We start from the raw sequence: 18,718 nt of genomic DNA, 5'->3' as shown, positions 1-18,718 counted from the left end.
TTATTACAAAAATGTAACATTTTGCAAATATAAACAGTAACTGATTTTAATGAAAATGTGTTACTATACAGTATTTATCTAAATCTTATCTATTTTGTCCATCCTGCCATAAAACAGGGCTTTTGTTTTTTGTTTTCACAAAACTGTGAAAACAATTTTGCATCACGTTTTAAAGATGAAAATTCTGTAATATGTATAAAATTGTATTTCAAAATTTCCTCTCTTAATTTTAACAAATCTGCTGAAGTTACAGGCTAAAAAAAAAAAAGTTAAAGCAGAACTTTTGGCAGATTTCAGTTTTGTGATTATTTTATTAAGTCAATTTAACAAAATTTAAAAAATTAATAGAATATTCTGACTCCACCATTTTTTAAACTATATGGTCAAATATAAGCATCAAAACCCCAAAAAAGTGACAGCTTCAAATCAGGCATTGAGAAGTACTTACTGACAAAAACCATATTAATATACATAGCTAGAAAGAAAAAAAAAATCCACACTATAAAGGAAGCACAAGATCCTAGGGAAAGCACAGTAATGGGATGACTTTTATTTTCTCATTCATAAAAAAGACTACAATACATAAATATTAAAAATGAAAAGGATGGATCTCAAAACAAATGGGCAAATGAACTGCCAGTTGGCATTTTTTTTTTTTTTTTTGTCATGAAAGTCAACAATTCTAACAGAGAAGCTTTTTGGTCCACTAAGATATCAAAACATGCACTCCAACATTTAAAAGCCCAATGCTGAAATGTTTTCACAACAGTAAAAATCTGAAGAGAGGATTTTTAAGAGAACCAATGCTATTTTTTCATGCACCATATGAAAATCTTCAAAGAAATTGAATTAATCATGTTTTTACATTCCACTTCTATGGGATGACATTCCCAGAAAACCTCTCTCACTTCCTAAGAGATTATTCATGCCCATTCCGGTTTTAAAGCCCAAATTTGAAGAGCCCAACAACCCAAAGTTTGTTTGAGCAGAAGCCACTGAATTCATATTCATAGCTGAGGAAAGTGCATAGTTGTTCATGCCAATACCAGCTGTCATACCTCCACCTCCTCCAGTCATACCCATACTCATGTTATTCTGATTTAAATTCATAAGAGCTTTTGAGAGATTGATTGGCTGTCCTGAAGTTCCAAGTCCTTTGCCAATTCCTTGAAGCCCTGATGGCAACTTAGATGAGCCACCATCAGTTTCATCCCCAAATTTATCCATGCGAACGCTCATAGCTCGACCATGTAATTTCTGGCTGTTAAACATGGATATAGCCTGTACAGCTTCCAAGGGATGTTCAAATTCTACTCTGCCATGCCCTTTACTTTTCCCATTATCATCTGTCTTCAGTTCTACACTCTGTATTTTACCTGCCATCTTGAAAATGTTTTCCAAATCTTTAATATTTACTTTGTAATCCAAATTTGCAACAAAAACTCGACATGAAAGTGGACCAGCTATTCCAAGTGATCTCAAAAATTCTGAATTCAAACCATAAGTATTATCAATCTGAGCTCCATTACTAAAGACATTTCCTGTGTAAGACTGGTTAGATCGTGGTCCAGATTTAGAAATTGGACGACCAGTACTATCCCTCTCAATATCATAATCTTCTTTTACTACCAGCTGACGTCCTTTATAATCGTATCGATGTAAAATATCTATTGCCTTCTGCACAGATGAAGAATCAGCTAATTCTACTGTACCACATCCTCTAAATTTTCCATTTTCATCCTGGAAGAGTTGTACATAGGCAACATCTCCTACCTTTTCCCTGAAGAGATCCTTCACATCAGTCCACTTAGCCTCATAAGCAATATTGGCTACATATACTCTGCGAGGATGTGGAGTGCGATTCTGACGCCTTTCACTATCATTTCTTCTACGACCATCTTTACGTCCATCTCTACTAGAATCCATGCTGTTTTCATCTCTGGAAAAAGGGGACCTTGATCTAGACCTCCTTTGCTGAGATTCAGGACTATATCCACTATTAAATTCCATTTCTGCAAAAAAAATTTAAAAAAATTAAAATGTATTTTTTTAAAAAATAAATTGACATAATATAAAAACTGATACATAGAAAGCAGAAAAATTATACAGTAAGTTACAAGACATTAGTATTCTGAATAATGCCAATTTAACTTTTTCTTAATAAACATTTATTAAAAATAAAAAGCATTGATGTAAGAGCTTAAAATGTTAAGATATACAACTATTTGCAAATTACAGTGTAATCATTATAATGATTGCCACAACAGCACTGTAACTGAGTTCTAGGTAATAAGTACATATATTACTGATGTTTTATAAAAACATGCAGTAAACAATGTATTTTAAAAAATGGTTAAACATATATCTTGTAAAGGAAATTAGAATTCGTTTACAATTCCTATACATTTTGCTCATGTATCACAAGGGCATATCAAGAGAGAGAGAGAGTACAAAAGAATTAGTTAAAACAGTCGAAATATTAACACAAGAATGAGCTAAATAGCATGAGTCATACATGTCTTGATCACAGCATAACTCATTCTTGTGTTAATATGTTGAATGTGGCAATCAATTTTTTTTGCTTTCCTCAAATGATGCTTGTGTTATAGTGAATAAAGTATATGGAGGAGTTGTAAAGGAAATTACAATTTGCTTACAACTGTTTCTTTTTAAATATATCATTAAAATTGACATTAAAACATTTTGATGGGAATGCAGAACCAAAATTCCCAAATATATATACCAAGAAATTTCACATACAAAGTATGGCAGTTTGTAGATTAGCTAATTAATGAGTTCTAGGCTGTGTATAATTAATGAATTAAATGCTGCAATCAATCAATCTGATCATCAGAAAGTGTTCAATATATGGAATTTTTGAAATTGTAACAGGTTTTCATATTCAAGGCAAAAAATTCCATTATTATTTGGCACCTCCAGGGAGCCCAATGACTCATCGAGGGAAGGCACCTACTCAATCCACCAACTACACCAATGCCATCTACCGCCGACCACCACTAGTATTTCAGAGACAATCACAAACATCCATACCCACGGCAGAATTCGAATCAGCAGCCTTCTGGCTGGAGAGCAGATACGCTAACCACTCGGCCGACCAGACTGGCATCAGTAATCAGTTGCCATTAATTTTCATTTCTTCAAGAACCTCTCTCTCTATTGCAAGTTAATCAAATTGCTAGTTATGTGGGAATGCTTCTTTGCCAGAGAATAATATATGTGCCCAGCCAATCTTCAGAATGCAGTTTAGTATGTATGGTTGCAAGTTTACATCTATTAGTTACAGACTTAACTTATAGAAAACTCCCCCCACTCACCCACAAAATGAAAAAACATTTGAGAAGAAAGATGTCTGACAATAAATCTTCATGGTGTTCCTTCCACCCATAGAATTATACTAGAAGTATACAAACAAGCACAGTAATGTCACTTACATTTCTTATTCTTAAAAGTATTATCACATGTCTAAATCTAGCATCTTATTTTAAGTTGCTATTTTTACACACAGAGAGAGAGAGAGAAGACATTCTTCAAAAGCATATTCATTCATTATAATGACACAGTGATACAAGAGTAACTTTACTGTTGAATAAATACCACAAAATACCGAAGACAAATCCTAGTTTTAATCTTCAAATTGTTATTAATTCCATTTCTTAGACAGATATACCTACCAGCACAGTAGACTTCCCCAGATACATTAGGTAGATGTATTTTTCTTTGATACTAGCCATATACAACTTTCAGTGGTGATAAAGATCATAGGATACGCTTAAAAACATTTCTAATACATTAGTACCAATTGTAATCCACCAAAGTAATCTTCACTGGCATGAAAGCATACATTCCCCCACTACTCTGAACTGCCATCCCCTAACTAAACCTTGGTTCTCCAAAAGATATGCCAAGGCAGTACCAAATGAAAAATCAGGCATACCATAACTGGCTCAAATCAAGAACCCCATCCTCCTTCAATGCCTATACTGAAGCCCGAAACAGATGCAAGAAAATTATCAATGCTTCTAAAACAGAATTTGAACGGGCAAAAAGCAGGAAGCTTGCAGCCTGTCCAAATGGTAGCCATGCCTTTTGGTCTCTTGCCAAGACAATTGGTCGTAATTTTTGCCATACACTACTCTCACCTCTATTATACCCAGATGGCTCAATTGCAACATCATCCACAGAAAAAAGCTAACCTCTTGGCTTCACACTTTGCCTCCAATGCACACATAACTGACAATGGCAAATGCCCTCCAGTCATTCCAACTGCCCAACATGCAATGCCCCTGTATCCTTAGCCAAAAAAGCTATCATAAACCTGTTGTCTAAATTAGACACACAAAAATCTCCAGGCCCTGATAGCATTCCTGCAATTGTCCTGAAAGTTTGTGCAACAGAAACTGACTCCTATCCTATGCCATCTGTACACACTCTCTTACTCTGCTGGTATATATCCCAAAGCCTGGAAAGTGGCCAACATTCAACCCATTCCTAAAAAGGGTGACAAATCACTGCCACTAACTACCACCCTATCTCACTCACTTCAGTCCTATCTAAAGTGATGGAGAAAACCATCAACTCTCACTCTACCTTGAAAGTGCCCAACTATTAAGCGACCACCAGTACGGATCCTATCGAAGCCAATCGATAGGAGATCTACTCTCATACATCACCCATCACTGGACAAATGCCATGGAGAAATTCGGCAAATCCAAAGTTGTTGCACATGATATCTCTAAAGCCTTTGACTGGGTCTGGCACAAAGGCTTATTAAGCAAACTCCCATCATTTGGACTGTCTCATGACTTCTGCAGATGGATTGCCAGCTTCCTGTCTGGACGAACACTTTGTGTGATGGCAGATGGATCCCTATCCTCTCACCATCCAACTAATGATGGGGTCCCACAAGGTTCAGTTCTCTCACTGACTCTCTTCCTTCTATATATCAATGACCTACTTCAGTTGACCTCTAACCCAACGGTTTTGCAGACAACAGCACATTATACTCCTCCCTCTCATTTGACAAACCCTACTCTACACAACTCACTTCAACCACCACTGCCCTTAATTCTGACCTCCAAGCCATCCTCCAATGGGGTTCAGATAGCTTCATCAACTTCAACGCTAGTAAAACCCAATTGTCTTATTTCTCACAAAAAAGAACCATTTTCCACCAACATTATTTTTGATAACATTCAAATTCCCAGACAAGATGAGATCTCTCTTCCCAGAATTACCCTGACACCAAGCCTCTCCTGGCAAAAACACATCACAACCATTGCATCCTCAGCTTCCAAATAACTAGGTTCTCTTTCGCTCAAGACGCTACTTCACCTCTAAACAGCTGTTAACATTATACAAATCTCGAATCCGCCCAGCAGCTATCGAATACAGCTCTCACGTTTGGAGTGGAACTCCTAAAAGCTCTCTCAAAATGCTTGACTCAATACAGAAGAGAGCAATTAGATTGATAAATGACCCATCTCTCACCAACTCACTCCCCTCACTTTCACATACACTTGGTCTCTGCGATTTGTATATTCTATAAATATTGCCATGGAAAATGTTCATCCGAAACAGCATCAATAATTCCCCCACTCTGTACTAAGCCCATTGAAACACATACAGCTACCACCCAACATCCTTTCACAGTATGCCTTGAAACCCACAGAACAAGTTTCTTTTCCTCCTCCTCCATCCCTGCTACTGCAGAATACTCTTCCCCCGACGTATTTCCCAAGGAATACAACATACAGGCTATTAAATCAAATGTAAATAAGTTTCTCCTTTCCCAACCCATGCATGGTACTAACATACCAGCCAACCTCTCGTATATGGGCCCAACATAATAAAAAAAATAAAAAATAAAAAAAAAAATAGCCTGGGTACATTTTTCAGAGAATTTCATGAATAAATGTGCAGAGGGCAAAAAAGTTGGTTTGGTTAAGTTTGAACTTCATCTGCAATTGGTGAATGTAGTCATTTATATTTTAATAGGCTAGGCTCAGAGCACATGAAAATGTCACAGAAAATGCATTTAAAAAAAAAAGTATTAAGAAAGCAATTGAACTGGGCTTGTTAGAGTGATAAACTGTCATTTTCTTATTAAGAAAGGGTGATTATTCCATGTTGCTTATTTCATTCACCAAGCTATATGAATTAATTGCATTTATCTCAATTTTTAGAAAAACGGGTGGAAACAATACCTTCTCATCTTTATTTTCTGTTAACTTTATTTTCCTCTACCACACCATTAAAGATATTCATAGCAATAGTTCAGTTTTATTCAACCAGTCTTGATAACCACTATGGAATGTCAAACCAATAGTTTCAAATTTGAGCAGGTTTAGATAAATGGTAAATACTGAACATGCCTAACAGCCTGTCATAGAGTTAGAGGCAATACAATATACAGTTAATCTTAAATCAAACAAGAATCACTGGTAAGCCTACCAGCCCCTGAGCAGTATGAAAATTGGTTCACATAAGATTTTCATAATGCTTGAACTTTCAACATTGAACTAAATGAATATAATTATTATTATTATTATTACATAACACCTCCAGGGAGTCCAAAGACTCATCGAGGAAGGGCACCTACTCCACACTTCTCTGTCTCCACCACTCAATCCACCAACTACAACTATGTTCATATACACCAACCACCACACCACTAATATTTTCACAGACAATCACAAACATCCATACCGAAAGGATTCGAACCTGCAACCTTTTGGCTGGAGAGCGGATACGCTAACCACTCAGCCAACCAGGCTGGCAAATATAATTTAATTTAAATGTATATATGACATGAAAACCCTACATTTTCTCACACTTAAAATGCACGAGATTTAATTTTCAAATAAAGCACCATAACACATAATAGCTGCACATTTTTCTTGCTTCATAACTAACTAAAACCATTAATCTGTCACACAGTGAAGCATGTGTGGATGAAAGAGTAGAATAATATTGCTGTGAAAGAAACGAGATTTTTGCAACTCGAAAGCAAATATTTATGAAGTCTTTCATAAAAATATTTTTTAAAAAATACATTTCATTCTTTGAATGATAGAATTTATATTTATATTATGAATGCATTTAGAAAGAGGCCAAAGAACTTACTTGCCACTTTTTTTTTTGTTTTAACTCATCTATGGCAAGAAAGCTAGTGGATTTCTGGAGCCCTAAGCCCAACTGTCCAAAACTGTGGTGGCAGGTGTATTTTTATGTACAATCCCTGTAATATTCTCAAATCTCATTTGAAACTGTCTGGCCTAATCTACTTCCTTAAAGACCAACTTCTTCCTTTCTCAATTGCTAATGTACAGAGTTCATTGTTACTGCAAGTTGCCCTATTATGGGCAGAAAGACCATATGAAATATATGATCTTTTCACCCATAACAGGGCAAATATATACAGTCAGATATAGTAGACCATGCCTTGAAACTCACAACACACATCAAATGAAAGAATACCATACAGCTGCTCCTAAAAAATCAACGTAAATATGAATGTGAGAAACTCCACCCTTAGGCACTGCGTGAAACAAACAAGGTTTCTTGTAATTTCCCAAAAAGGACACTTCATAACCAGGCTATATGATTTGCATTGCTTTGTTACAATTTTTATTATTATTATTTGACACCTCCAGGGAGTCTAAGACTCATCGAGGGAGAGTGTTCCAACAGCATCGAACAATCGAACTCCTTCCAACTACTAACTGCACTTAGCCTTGCTTAACTTTTTGCGTGAGCCATTAGTAGCAGAGGCTCTACCAATCGACCAACTATTGTACCCCTAAAGATGTCTGCAACAAATGAAATACTGGACATTAAACTGTCTACCCCTCACCCCTCTCCCAAGATTAAATCCTGGGTGTGCTACTGACAATGCCATACCATATTGTACACAAAAAGTGAAGATTAAATGAAGGGGATAAAAATCCCTTATTATTTTCCAGCCAGTATGCAAAACTTTAAGATTGATAAGATAGTTGCCTTGGTGTGGAACTACAAAGTGGTCACTTATGCTTGGATTCGCCGAAAGTTCTTCGGCATGAAACTCTTAGATCGTAGTTTTCGATCTTAAAGTTTCGCATACTGGCTGGAAATTAATAAGAGATTTTTATCTCCTTCATTTAATTAACTTCACCAGAAAAATAGCCGTTTGGCTTTTCATCTTAGTTATAAAAAGTGAAGATACTTCTGAAGACCAAAAATATTAACCAAATCAAGTGGCTAGCACATTCTCCAGATCTCAATTCCATAAAACATGTTTGGGACACAATAGAGAGATGCGCTGCAGTTTGAAATTCTTCTCCAGAAAACAAACATGGCCTTAGGCCTTATATCCTACGAGAAAGAGGGTAGTTGTCATAGTAATCCCCACTCATAGGCCTTATATCCTACAACATTAAAATGGTGTCAAATTAGATGACCTTCAGGATTTTTGCCTCTTTTCTTGGTCAGATTATTGCTTTGATTTAATAACTGAACTTATTCTTGCAGGATTAGTGCCTTTATTCCCCATTTCGTTCAAACTCTCTGATCCTTATCCAAGCTCTGGTTTTCCAATAAATACAGAAGAGAGCAATTAGATTGATAAATGACCCATCTCTCACCAACTCACTCCCCTCACTTTCACATACACTTGGTCTCTGTGATTTGTATATTCTATAAATGGTGTCAAATTAGATGACCTTCAGGATTTTTGCCTCTTTTCCTGGTCAGATTATTGCTTTGATTTAATAACTGAACTTATTCTTGCTGGATTAGTGCCTTTATTCCCCATTTCGTTCAAACTCTCTGATCCTTATCCAAGCTCTGGTTTTCCAATAAATACAGAAGAGAGCAATTATAATAATAAAAGAATTCAATTATAATAAAAGAGCAAATGATAAATGACCCATCTCTCACCAACTCACTCCCCTCACTTTCACATACACTTGGTCTCTGCGATTTGTATATTCTATAAATGGTGTCAAATTAGATGACCTTCAGGATTTTTGCCTCTTTTCCTGGTCAGATTATTGCTTTGATTTAATAACAACTTATTTAACAGTAAGCTAAAAATGAGAACACATTCAATGGTCCAAGCTAAAACTACAGCCTCTCATTCTTACACCACAGCTTATAACAGTAAAAAAAAACATAAGAAAAAGTGAATTAGACTATGTAAGTGCCAAATGCACTGAGCCACCTGGTCCTTGCCAAGGTTGCTTTGCAAAACCTCTGCCCAACTATGTTCCCACCACTCTTATCCTGATGGAACAATGGAATTTCCTAAAAATAAGATGGACTTCTTGGCATCAGTCTTCTCCAACTCTTGTTTATATAAGAAATTCAAGTCTCTTACAATTCCACAAACCACTCTCAGTATGCCTCCTCTGATCTCAAGTCAGGACATCAGAAAAAATACTCAGCCTTGACACCAATTAGTCCTCTGACCAAGTGGTATCCCTCTAACTGTACTAAGAGCTTGTGCACCAGAATTAACATATCCGTTCTATATCACCTTTACGAGCTGTCCTACTCATCTGGCATATATCCAACAGCATGAAAGCAAACTTATATGGCCTGTTCAAAAAATGAGAGATAAAAGTCAGCCAAATTACAGTCCATTGTCTTCACATCAACACTCAAGAGTGGAGGTAAACAAACTAGCTTCTTCACTATCACTTCCTAAAGACCCAGTGGTTAATCAACAATTATCAATATGGATTGCCATTTTCATTCTATATCAGACCTCATTAATCTTGCCAATCTTTGGACACAGGCCACCATGGAAAGATGTGGACAATCTATGGTAAGCTGATATTTCCAAGGCAAATGATCAAGTTTGGCATCACAGTCTTCTTTTCAAGCTGCCACTTTATAGTCTCCCTCCTAGTCCACAATCGAATTGCCAGCTTCCTCTCTGGTTGTTCACTGCATGTCATGGAGAACAGTTCCCATTCATCAGATTTTTCCATCAATGCTGGAATATCCCAAGGCTCTGTGCTTTTACTTACACTTTTCCTATACATCAATAATCTTTTCTAATATCCAATCCTATTCATGGCTTTGCTGATTCCCCATTGCCCAATAACAATCAGTATGGATTCTGCCAATCCAGATGGCTGATATAGCCTAAATCACCCACCACTAGACACATGCCATGGAAAGGTTTGAAGAAATGAGTGATGGCACCCTCGATATTTCCATGGCTTTGATTGTATGTCATCAAGATCCGCTTTGCAAACTGCCTTTCTTGTCTACCTGCCACCCCTCTGTAACTGAATAGCCAGCTTCCTCTCTGGTTGTTTGCTGTGTCATGGTACATGGCACCTTCTCTTCAAGCTTTGCCACCAATGCAGGAGTGCTTCTAGGCTCTGTTCTCTCACCTACCCTCTTTCTTTTATACATAAATGACCTACCCTTAATGACCACAAATGTTATCCATAGCTTTGCTGGTGATAGCATACTCCATTCATCCTACTCCTCTGACAAACCATAGTTCCCAAACATCCATTACATGAAGATCTGCAACCAGTGCCTTAAACACTGATCCCCCATACCATCCTTCAGTCGGGCAAGGATAGCCTAGTGACTTTCAGTGCTTCCAAAATGCAGTCTTGCCTTTTCTCTCACAAAAGGGATCTCACCTCATCGTCATCCTTAGTAATACATGCATCACACATGATGGATGGATAAAAACTCTCTCTCTCCTTGGACCAACATTTACCTCCAGCCTATCTTGGCACAAACACATCATATCAACAGCCTTCTCTGCTCAAGAAGCTATCTTACACCAACCCAGCTGCTAACCCTATATCAGATCACCCCAAAAGTAATGTCATTTTTTATACTGTACTTGTTCAAACGTATCTCAGCTTGTCTAAACATGAATTTTTAAAGCTTTATAAGTACTGCTGAGCTGAGGCAGCCTCATTCTAAGGAATTTCATCTTGCAAGAACATCATACATATCCTAATGTTTCAATAACCCTTTATTACTATGGAGGTCACTGAAGAGTACATCATGAGTTCAAAAAAAAAGCAACAATGCTGCTAACACTATAAAAAATGTGCAAGATGGCGATAACGTTTTGAATATGCAAATGTGCCAGTAATAATCCCAAAAATTTTGACAGGGGGACTTTAGATTGAAAGACCTCATTCTGGTCACCCTGTCTTGATAATCATATGCTGGAAGCTGCTCTATTGCAAGAAATGCCAATGCAACTGTTGAAGACTTAGCAAAAGATCTTAATTCATCGTCATCAACCATCCAATGCCATTTGCAAGAACTTGGAATAGTGTCTAAGCATGGCAAGTGGATTCCTCATGAACTGATGAACAACAATCAAAGACAGCACATCAACATCTGCACTGCTCTTCATTCTCGAGAGGTTCAATCTCCATTTTTGAGTTATATAGTCACGGTGATGAAAGTGGATACTTTACAAGAATGTCAAGCTTTGATGGCAGTGGAACAGGCTAAACCTCAGCCAAAACAAGAATTCACCTTCAGATTAAGCATTTGGCGGGATATGGGTAGTATGAGACTGAACTCTTACCACAAAACCAAACACAGCTGAAGTATATTGTGAACAATTCGATCAATTGAATGAAAAACAGAAAAAGAGGTGTTTTCTGGTAAATCGAAAGGGTGCTGTTTTTCAACATGATAACACACGCCCTCATAGTGCAAAAACCACATGTACAGAGATTGAGGAATTCAGCTGAGGAAAAGCTTCCACATCCTCCATATTCTCCTGATTATTTCCAAGAAAAAAGACCATACTACAATCTCCCTCTCTTTGAAAGACACTCCACTCGTCGTCTCTTCTCAGACTAACTTTCATACCTCCAGTGAGTGGGGTAATGGAGTTTCCACATTGGGCAATAAAAATTATCTTCAACCTGTGGCAGTGGTATGAGCCCACAGCCTGTAGTATAGTTTCAATAACCTAATACATTTTTCATTACTGATCTGTTATTCTTTCAATAATTTCAGAAACTATCATAATCAAGTTTATCACCTCCTGTAAGCCTATTAACTGATTGTTAGTATTAACTCCATTCTAAATACAGGTCATCCCTCAAGTAAAATGCACCATGAAAAAGATGGGGAAAACCAGCTATGATTGTGCACATTTTAATGACTCTTGTAGAGGAACTTTTTAAGCAAGCATGCAATTCATGATTTAAAAAAAAAAAAAAATGCTTAATTTCTTCTTTGGCCTCTTATTATAGGTCATAGCAATTTTTTCCTCAATGTTGCTTATGTATAGAAGGCTATTTTATAGGAAAAGGATAGAGAATGTAACAGCTGAACTGTTACATTCTCTACCCTTTTCCTTTTGTATATCAATAATCTAAATAAGAGTTATGACAACATTATTTCTGTCCTCTCAAGTGTCATAACCCAAGGGGTTGACTATCATAACTATTTGAGATCCATAATGTGCAGCAGAAAGATGGTGAGATGTAGATAGCGTGTTCAGTGGGCCAGTTTGTCTATTTCGAGGGACAAAAAAAAAAAAAACCTTCAACCCCTGTATTAAACCAGCTAACTGACCATTTGATTAAAAACACTTTTTTAAAGTTCCTCTAACCACAGATGGGATTCAAACCCAAGACTGTACCATAGAGGATCTAAGGATGATTTTATTACTAACACTGCTTTCAATAAATCCTCAATGGGATTGAAAAACAAAATCAACATCAGTACAACTAATATGTATTTTCCCCTAACCCTGCCTGAAAGTGTCAATTTGCTGTGATGAGATCTTCAGACTCTTAAATTAAGTCAGATCTTATATATAGATACTTCTAAAATGAATCATCAGACACTTCATTGAAAAAAAGACCATACTGCAATCATGAAGTAAATGAGATGGAATGAGTTTTCATTCCATCTCATTTACTTAAAGAATTACAACTAGTAATTTTTCAGGACAAATATCAATAAATTTCTCATCAAACACATAACAGAAGAGTAAATTTTGGCAATAGCTTTTATGATTTCTGTGGGAGGTTGCTATTAACAATTTATATACAAAATAAACGTTTTACATTTCTGTTGTGTGGAGATACTATAAATGGATAACTACAAATTAGTTTATGAATATCCATTTAATACTTAACTTTCTAAGAGGCCTGTGGACATACATAACATTTTCATAATAAATCTCTCGTTCTCTCTCTCTCTCTCTCTCTGGCTTAGACTCCAAGAGAATTAATGTAATAATAGTAAATATATTTTTTACAGGGTTCATACTGTCAAAATAACCAGCCCATAGCTATCGTACAGGATACGCAAACTGCTAAATATTGCACATGATTATAATATATGGCTCTAATTACCTCATCTACACATAAAGAACTTGTTCACACGATTCACACAGGCGGCCATTTAGTAGCCAACATAATAGCCGCCATGTGATTTCAAAACAAAAGGAATTAATTCTCAGTACAAATACTTAATTCTAAATAAATCACTTGACAATGTATTATTGTTATCATTTTTTGTATCACTATCATCACAATTACCACTTTTACGATACAAAAGAATCATTTTTGACCGTGTGGTAGAACACAAAGAACTGTCCCGTATGTATGCTAAATACGCGGTATAATAAATTACGCAATTTACTGGAATATTTACATGAAATAATAACGAAAATGACAAATACTTACCGAAAGGTTAATAGGCAGCAACTTCTAAACCTTCTGTCTATGAAAATCAATACCTAAACAAATAGCAAGACTTCGAGAGATACACCAATTTGCCGAATTCAAACACGCAGAAAAATTTAATACGCCGTTCTATTATCTGAGAATAAGACAATAGCAGCGCCACCTAGAAATGCACAAAAAGCATACAAAGAACAAAGTAAATATAAGCCCAATTTTAATTCAGCAATTTTTGGGGAAAGTTTCGAAAAAATTGAAGGCTGACATGTTACAAAGGAATACAACTTATGAGAGCTGACAAACTCTTCCCATTAAGGAAGAAATAAAGATCCGGAAGGAAATGACACCAAAGACTTCTAGAATGTATGGTATGAGACGATATAAACAAATATTTTACAGTATGTTGCTGCAAAGGGTGATGATCTTGAAATATTCAGGATATTTGCTGGTAAAATGAAAGCATGTGATCAGGGCCGTCGTTTCCCATTAAGCAACAAAGTCAATGCTTACGAGCACAAGTTCTCAGAACTGCAAAATGGTAACTCAAACATGAAAATATTGTTTTGTTTTTTTTTACTTTTGCATATTTTCTTGAATTTAGAGATTACAAGATGCTAACTGCTAAGCATGAAATATACCCTAAAACGGTTACTGCTTCTGATAATAATGGAAAATAAGAAGTATGGTAATATAATCTGAGTACAAGAGATAGCATAATAAAGGGATCGAATGTTTGGAAGAATTGAGAAATAATTGCCTTAAATGACATGCAGTGGAGGAAATTAGAGAATCAGAGGCTCTGGATTTCGTCACAGCATTGGAGGAATTGACAGTTTTCTTCATTACAGTTGATGAGAATCATCCTGCAGATTAATTTTTTTAATTCAACAAGTTAAAGTTAGTTTTCTTGCATAGCAATAACCATGGAGTTTATTTTACTGGACATATATATATTAGGATAACGAAGTAATTTTATAAGCTTGGTTATTTTTACTCCTAACCCCAAGTAAGCAAACAGTTTAGTTTGCGCCTAAAACGTAGTTCAAGTCTAAAGATGGTACAACACAACGGTAACTCATTGTAAAGGTTGGTAAAGTTCTGATCACTATTCTTAGTATTTCCCATAATGTAAAGCACATCTCACTAAAAGATGTATACTGTAATACACTATGGGTGCAGTCACTATGCTGACCGGTTTCAACCTTTTTTGAGGTCTCCTCGGTGAGTAGCTAGACCCTAAATAGCAAGGTTTTAGTAATACAGAGCCTTATCAACTTTACCTACACAAGTTGCTACAAGGTGTTTTTTATTTTTTTAAAAATCTCTGGAGGAGATATAGATGAAAATGAATTTTTAACTTGGGGATATTGTATATTAGAATAACCAAGTAATTTTATAAGCTTGGTTATTTTTACTCCTAATCCCAGGTAAGCAAACAATTAAGTTTGCGCCTGAAACGTACTTCAAGTCTAAAGATGGTACAACACCGAGGTCTCCTCGGTGTTGTACCATCTTTACAATGAGGAGGTCTCCTCATTGTAAAGGTGGGCAAAGCTCTGATCACTAGTTTACGATCTGTATAGGTAAAGTTGATAAGGTTCTGTATTACTAAAACCTTGGTATTTAGGGTTTAGCTACTCACTGAGGAGACCTCAAAAAAGGTTGAAACCGGACTAAGTAGTGACCCCACCCATAATGTATTGAGGTATACATCTTTTAGTGAGATGTGCTTTACATTATGGGAAATACTAAGAATAGTGATCAGATCTTTATCCACCTTTACAATCAGTTGTCCTGGTGTTGTACCATCTTTAGACTTGAACTACGTTTCAGGCGCAAACTTAACTGTTTGCTTACTTGGGATTAGGAGTAAAAATAACCAAGCTTATAAAATTACTTGGTTATCTTAATATACAATATCCCCAAGTTAAAAATTCATTTTCATATATATATATATGAAATATATATATATATATATATATATATATATATATATATATATATATATATATATATATATATATATATATATATATATATATATATATATATATATATATATATATATATATATATATATATATATATATATATATATATATATATATATATATATATATATATATATATATATGCGTGTGTTTGTATGTACACGAGGGTGGTCTGAATAGTCTCGACGATGGGTTGCAACACTATCGGGAAGATTTTCTTTTTCTATGTCGGTACATATGTCATAGCATCCATGTCAAATTGCAAATCATACTGTCAAGTAGTTTGTTTTATACAGCTGTCTGAAGGAAGGGTGTTGTCTGCATCCCTTGAAATGGATAAAATTGAGTATGGTGTGGTTATAAATTTCTTTGTAAAAGAAAGTCTAACGCCAAACGAAATTCATTCAAAGTTCCTAAAAATTTACAGGCACTCTTCTCATTCGATTTCGACAATCAAGAAATGGGCTGCCGAGCTTAAACATGGCCGTACCACCCATGAAAATGATCCACGTGGAGGACGTCCAAAAAGTATAACAATATCAGAAATCATTGATTAAATACACCATATGGTATTGGATAATCGGCGAGTCAAATTGCATGAAATTAATGAGACTATAGCCATTTCAAAAGAACGAGTAGAATATATTTTGCATGAAGAATTTCATACGAAAAAGCATTACGCAATATGGATTCAGCGGTTGGTCATAGCAGATCAAAAACGCACTCGAATGAGAATCTCTGAACAGTGCATGCAGCGTTTTAACAAGAATAAAATTGATTTTTGTTCGTCGATCTATTACTATGGATGAGACCTGGATTCACCATTACCCACCAGAATGCAAAACAGTCAAAACAGTGGACAAAACCGGTTGTTCAGCACCAAAGAAGACAAAGTCAGTTCCAGCAGCAGGAAAGGTAGGCATCGGTGTTTTGGAATGCTAAAAGCATTTTGTTTATAGATTATTTTGAAAAGGGTAAAACAATAACCGGGGAATATTATTCCGATCTCTTAAGCAGACTAGGCTAGACGAAAACATTCGTGAGAAAAGACCCAGTATGCAGAAGAAAAAAATAATCTTTTATCAGGATGTTAGAACACCCACCCTATTCCCTAGATTTGGATCCCTCTGACTTCTATCTCTTTCCAAACTAAAACTCTCCCTTGCTGGCAAGCATATTTCTTCGAATCAAGAGGTGATTGAAGCTGTAGAGGGGTATTTTGCAGATCTTACTGAGAACCACTACAGCGACGGGATAATGGCGCTGGAGCATCGCTGGAATAAATCTAATAGTCATATGTGAGATTTTGTTGAAAAATAAAAATAATTTTGAATTTATGAATTCGTTTTTTTCATTGTTAGGCCGAGAACTTTTCAGAGCACCCTCGTATATCACAGGCGAATATTCCGGTTGTGCTAGGTGTGCCGTGCACACCCACCAAACAGCAATATCATATTCTGCATTTTTGCATTGTGTATTGGCTTTAAAGGCCTTTCCTACTCCTTAGAAGGGATTAAAAGACGTTAGATTATTATTATTTATTATACTTCTCGTAGTGTCTAAGAACGAACACTATTTCTGAAGATTACAACTACCAATTCAGACGAATCACCTTGTGGCAATTTGTATAACTGATGATTTCAAATAGAAAGTGAATACACATGTAAATTTTTGAATCTCTCGCAAAGGGGTCACGTGGCAGCACACAACAGGATAAAAAGCAAAAGGCTGCTGTAAGCGAATTATGTTTAAAGTAAGCTTTTTTCGTAAAGGAATAACGTTGCAAATTTCGATGTCTTGTAATATTTCAGCCATATGATGAAACTATTTCACGCGGGGAAGAGTTATTGCAAAGCTTGAATAAGGCTGCAGCATTACTGATATTGCCAGAGAGTTTGGAATCTCATATAGCGTTGTATCCAAGCTCTGGGCCGCTTTACAAACCAATGGAATGCGTTCCAGACGATTGTTAAAAGGTCGTTCTCGCTCTACCGAGGAAAGTGAGTTTAATACAGAAATAAAACAAAAATAATAATAACAGAAGCGGAAAAACTAATTGATGCCATAAGTTCATCGAAACATTTAAATTAAATATCAAAAAGGCAGCTATCCGAATAGGAAGTAAAATAAACCAGCATCGGAAGAGAGAATGGGAAGAAAATCTGAAACTTATCTAGCCTATACAATTCAGGCAGAACAATCAGACAAGTAGAAACAAAAATAGATATATTAATAAATAATATAAAGGAACCATAATACAAGGAAATAGAAGGTGCATGGCACTCTCCAAAAGCTAAATAGCGTTAAAATAGGCTGATCATGTAACGTTTTAAATGGGACAGTACCGTTTTTTACGTATTTCCCAGCCGTCCCGTCGTTTTAATAAAAAGGTCAATTTTGTCCCGTTTTTAATAAAAGCTATAAAAATACTTTAATATTGGTCAATCATAAATTACTATTCATAACGTATAATCCTATATCAATATCATGGATACCATTAATTTGTATAACCATGAAGTCGCATTGTTCGATACTAAATATCGATATCTGCAAGGATTTATTCAGGGCAAATAAAAATTACATGTTGGAAACACCTGCGTGTCACAGACGCGGCGTATGTTCTTCTGTAGCGTTAGTTTTGCCTGGTTTTATCATTCAATGGGAGTGGTTTATATTTCATATTTTTAAAATTTTAAAATTTTATTTTTTAAAGCTACAGATCTATCCTTGCAATGTCAAAGAAGCGAAACTGCAGATTTAATGACGATCTCCAGAAAGAATTCAAATTTATTAACTGTATAAGCTGTGTAGCGATGTAACAAAAGTAGTATGCCAACATTGTAATGTCCATTTTTCCATTCCTCATGAAGGTAGAAGCGACAGCAACCAACATCTACTTAGCCAGAAACATAAGGATGCTGAAAAGACTCAGGCTTCAATTTAAAAACATTAGTTCCATTATGAAGTGGGATGCAAGATACAAGCGGGTTGGAGGAACTGGAGGGAGATGGCTGGAGTGTTATGCGA

At 35.9% G+C, this 18,718-nt stretch overlaps 1 protein-coding gene across 1 annotated transcript; it reads right to left on the bottom strand.

The window, feature by feature from the left end:
• Positions 1–526: 526 nt before the first annotated feature.
• LOC150096999 (myelin expression factor 2-like) lies at positions 527–13,837 on the bottom strand. Its single transcript, XM_090408143.1, has 2 exons — positions 13,704–13,837; positions 527–2,012 (listed from the first exon to the last, which is right to left on the bottom strand). The coding sequence occupies exon 2, from the start codon at positions 2,008–2,010 to the stop codon at positions 862–864; it is 1,149 nt and encodes a 382-aa protein (XP_090264269.1). The 5' UTR covers positions 2,011–2,012; positions 13,704–13,837; the 3' UTR covers positions 527–861.
• Between the last annotated feature and the right edge of the window lie 4,881 nt (positions 13,838–18,718).

This window comes from Typopeltis vanoorti, chromosome 18 (genome assembly GCF_054136105.1).
Source record: "Typopeltis vanoorti isolate ZY-2024b chromosome 18, IOZ_Tvanoo_1.0, whole genome shotgun sequence".
Taxonomy (NCBI): domain Eukaryota; kingdom Metazoa; phylum Arthropoda; class Arachnida; order Uropygi; family Thelyphonidae; genus Typopeltis; species Typopeltis vanoorti.
Note: the sequence above shows the minus strand (reverse complement) of the source record. Positions and strands in the feature narration are given on the sequence as shown.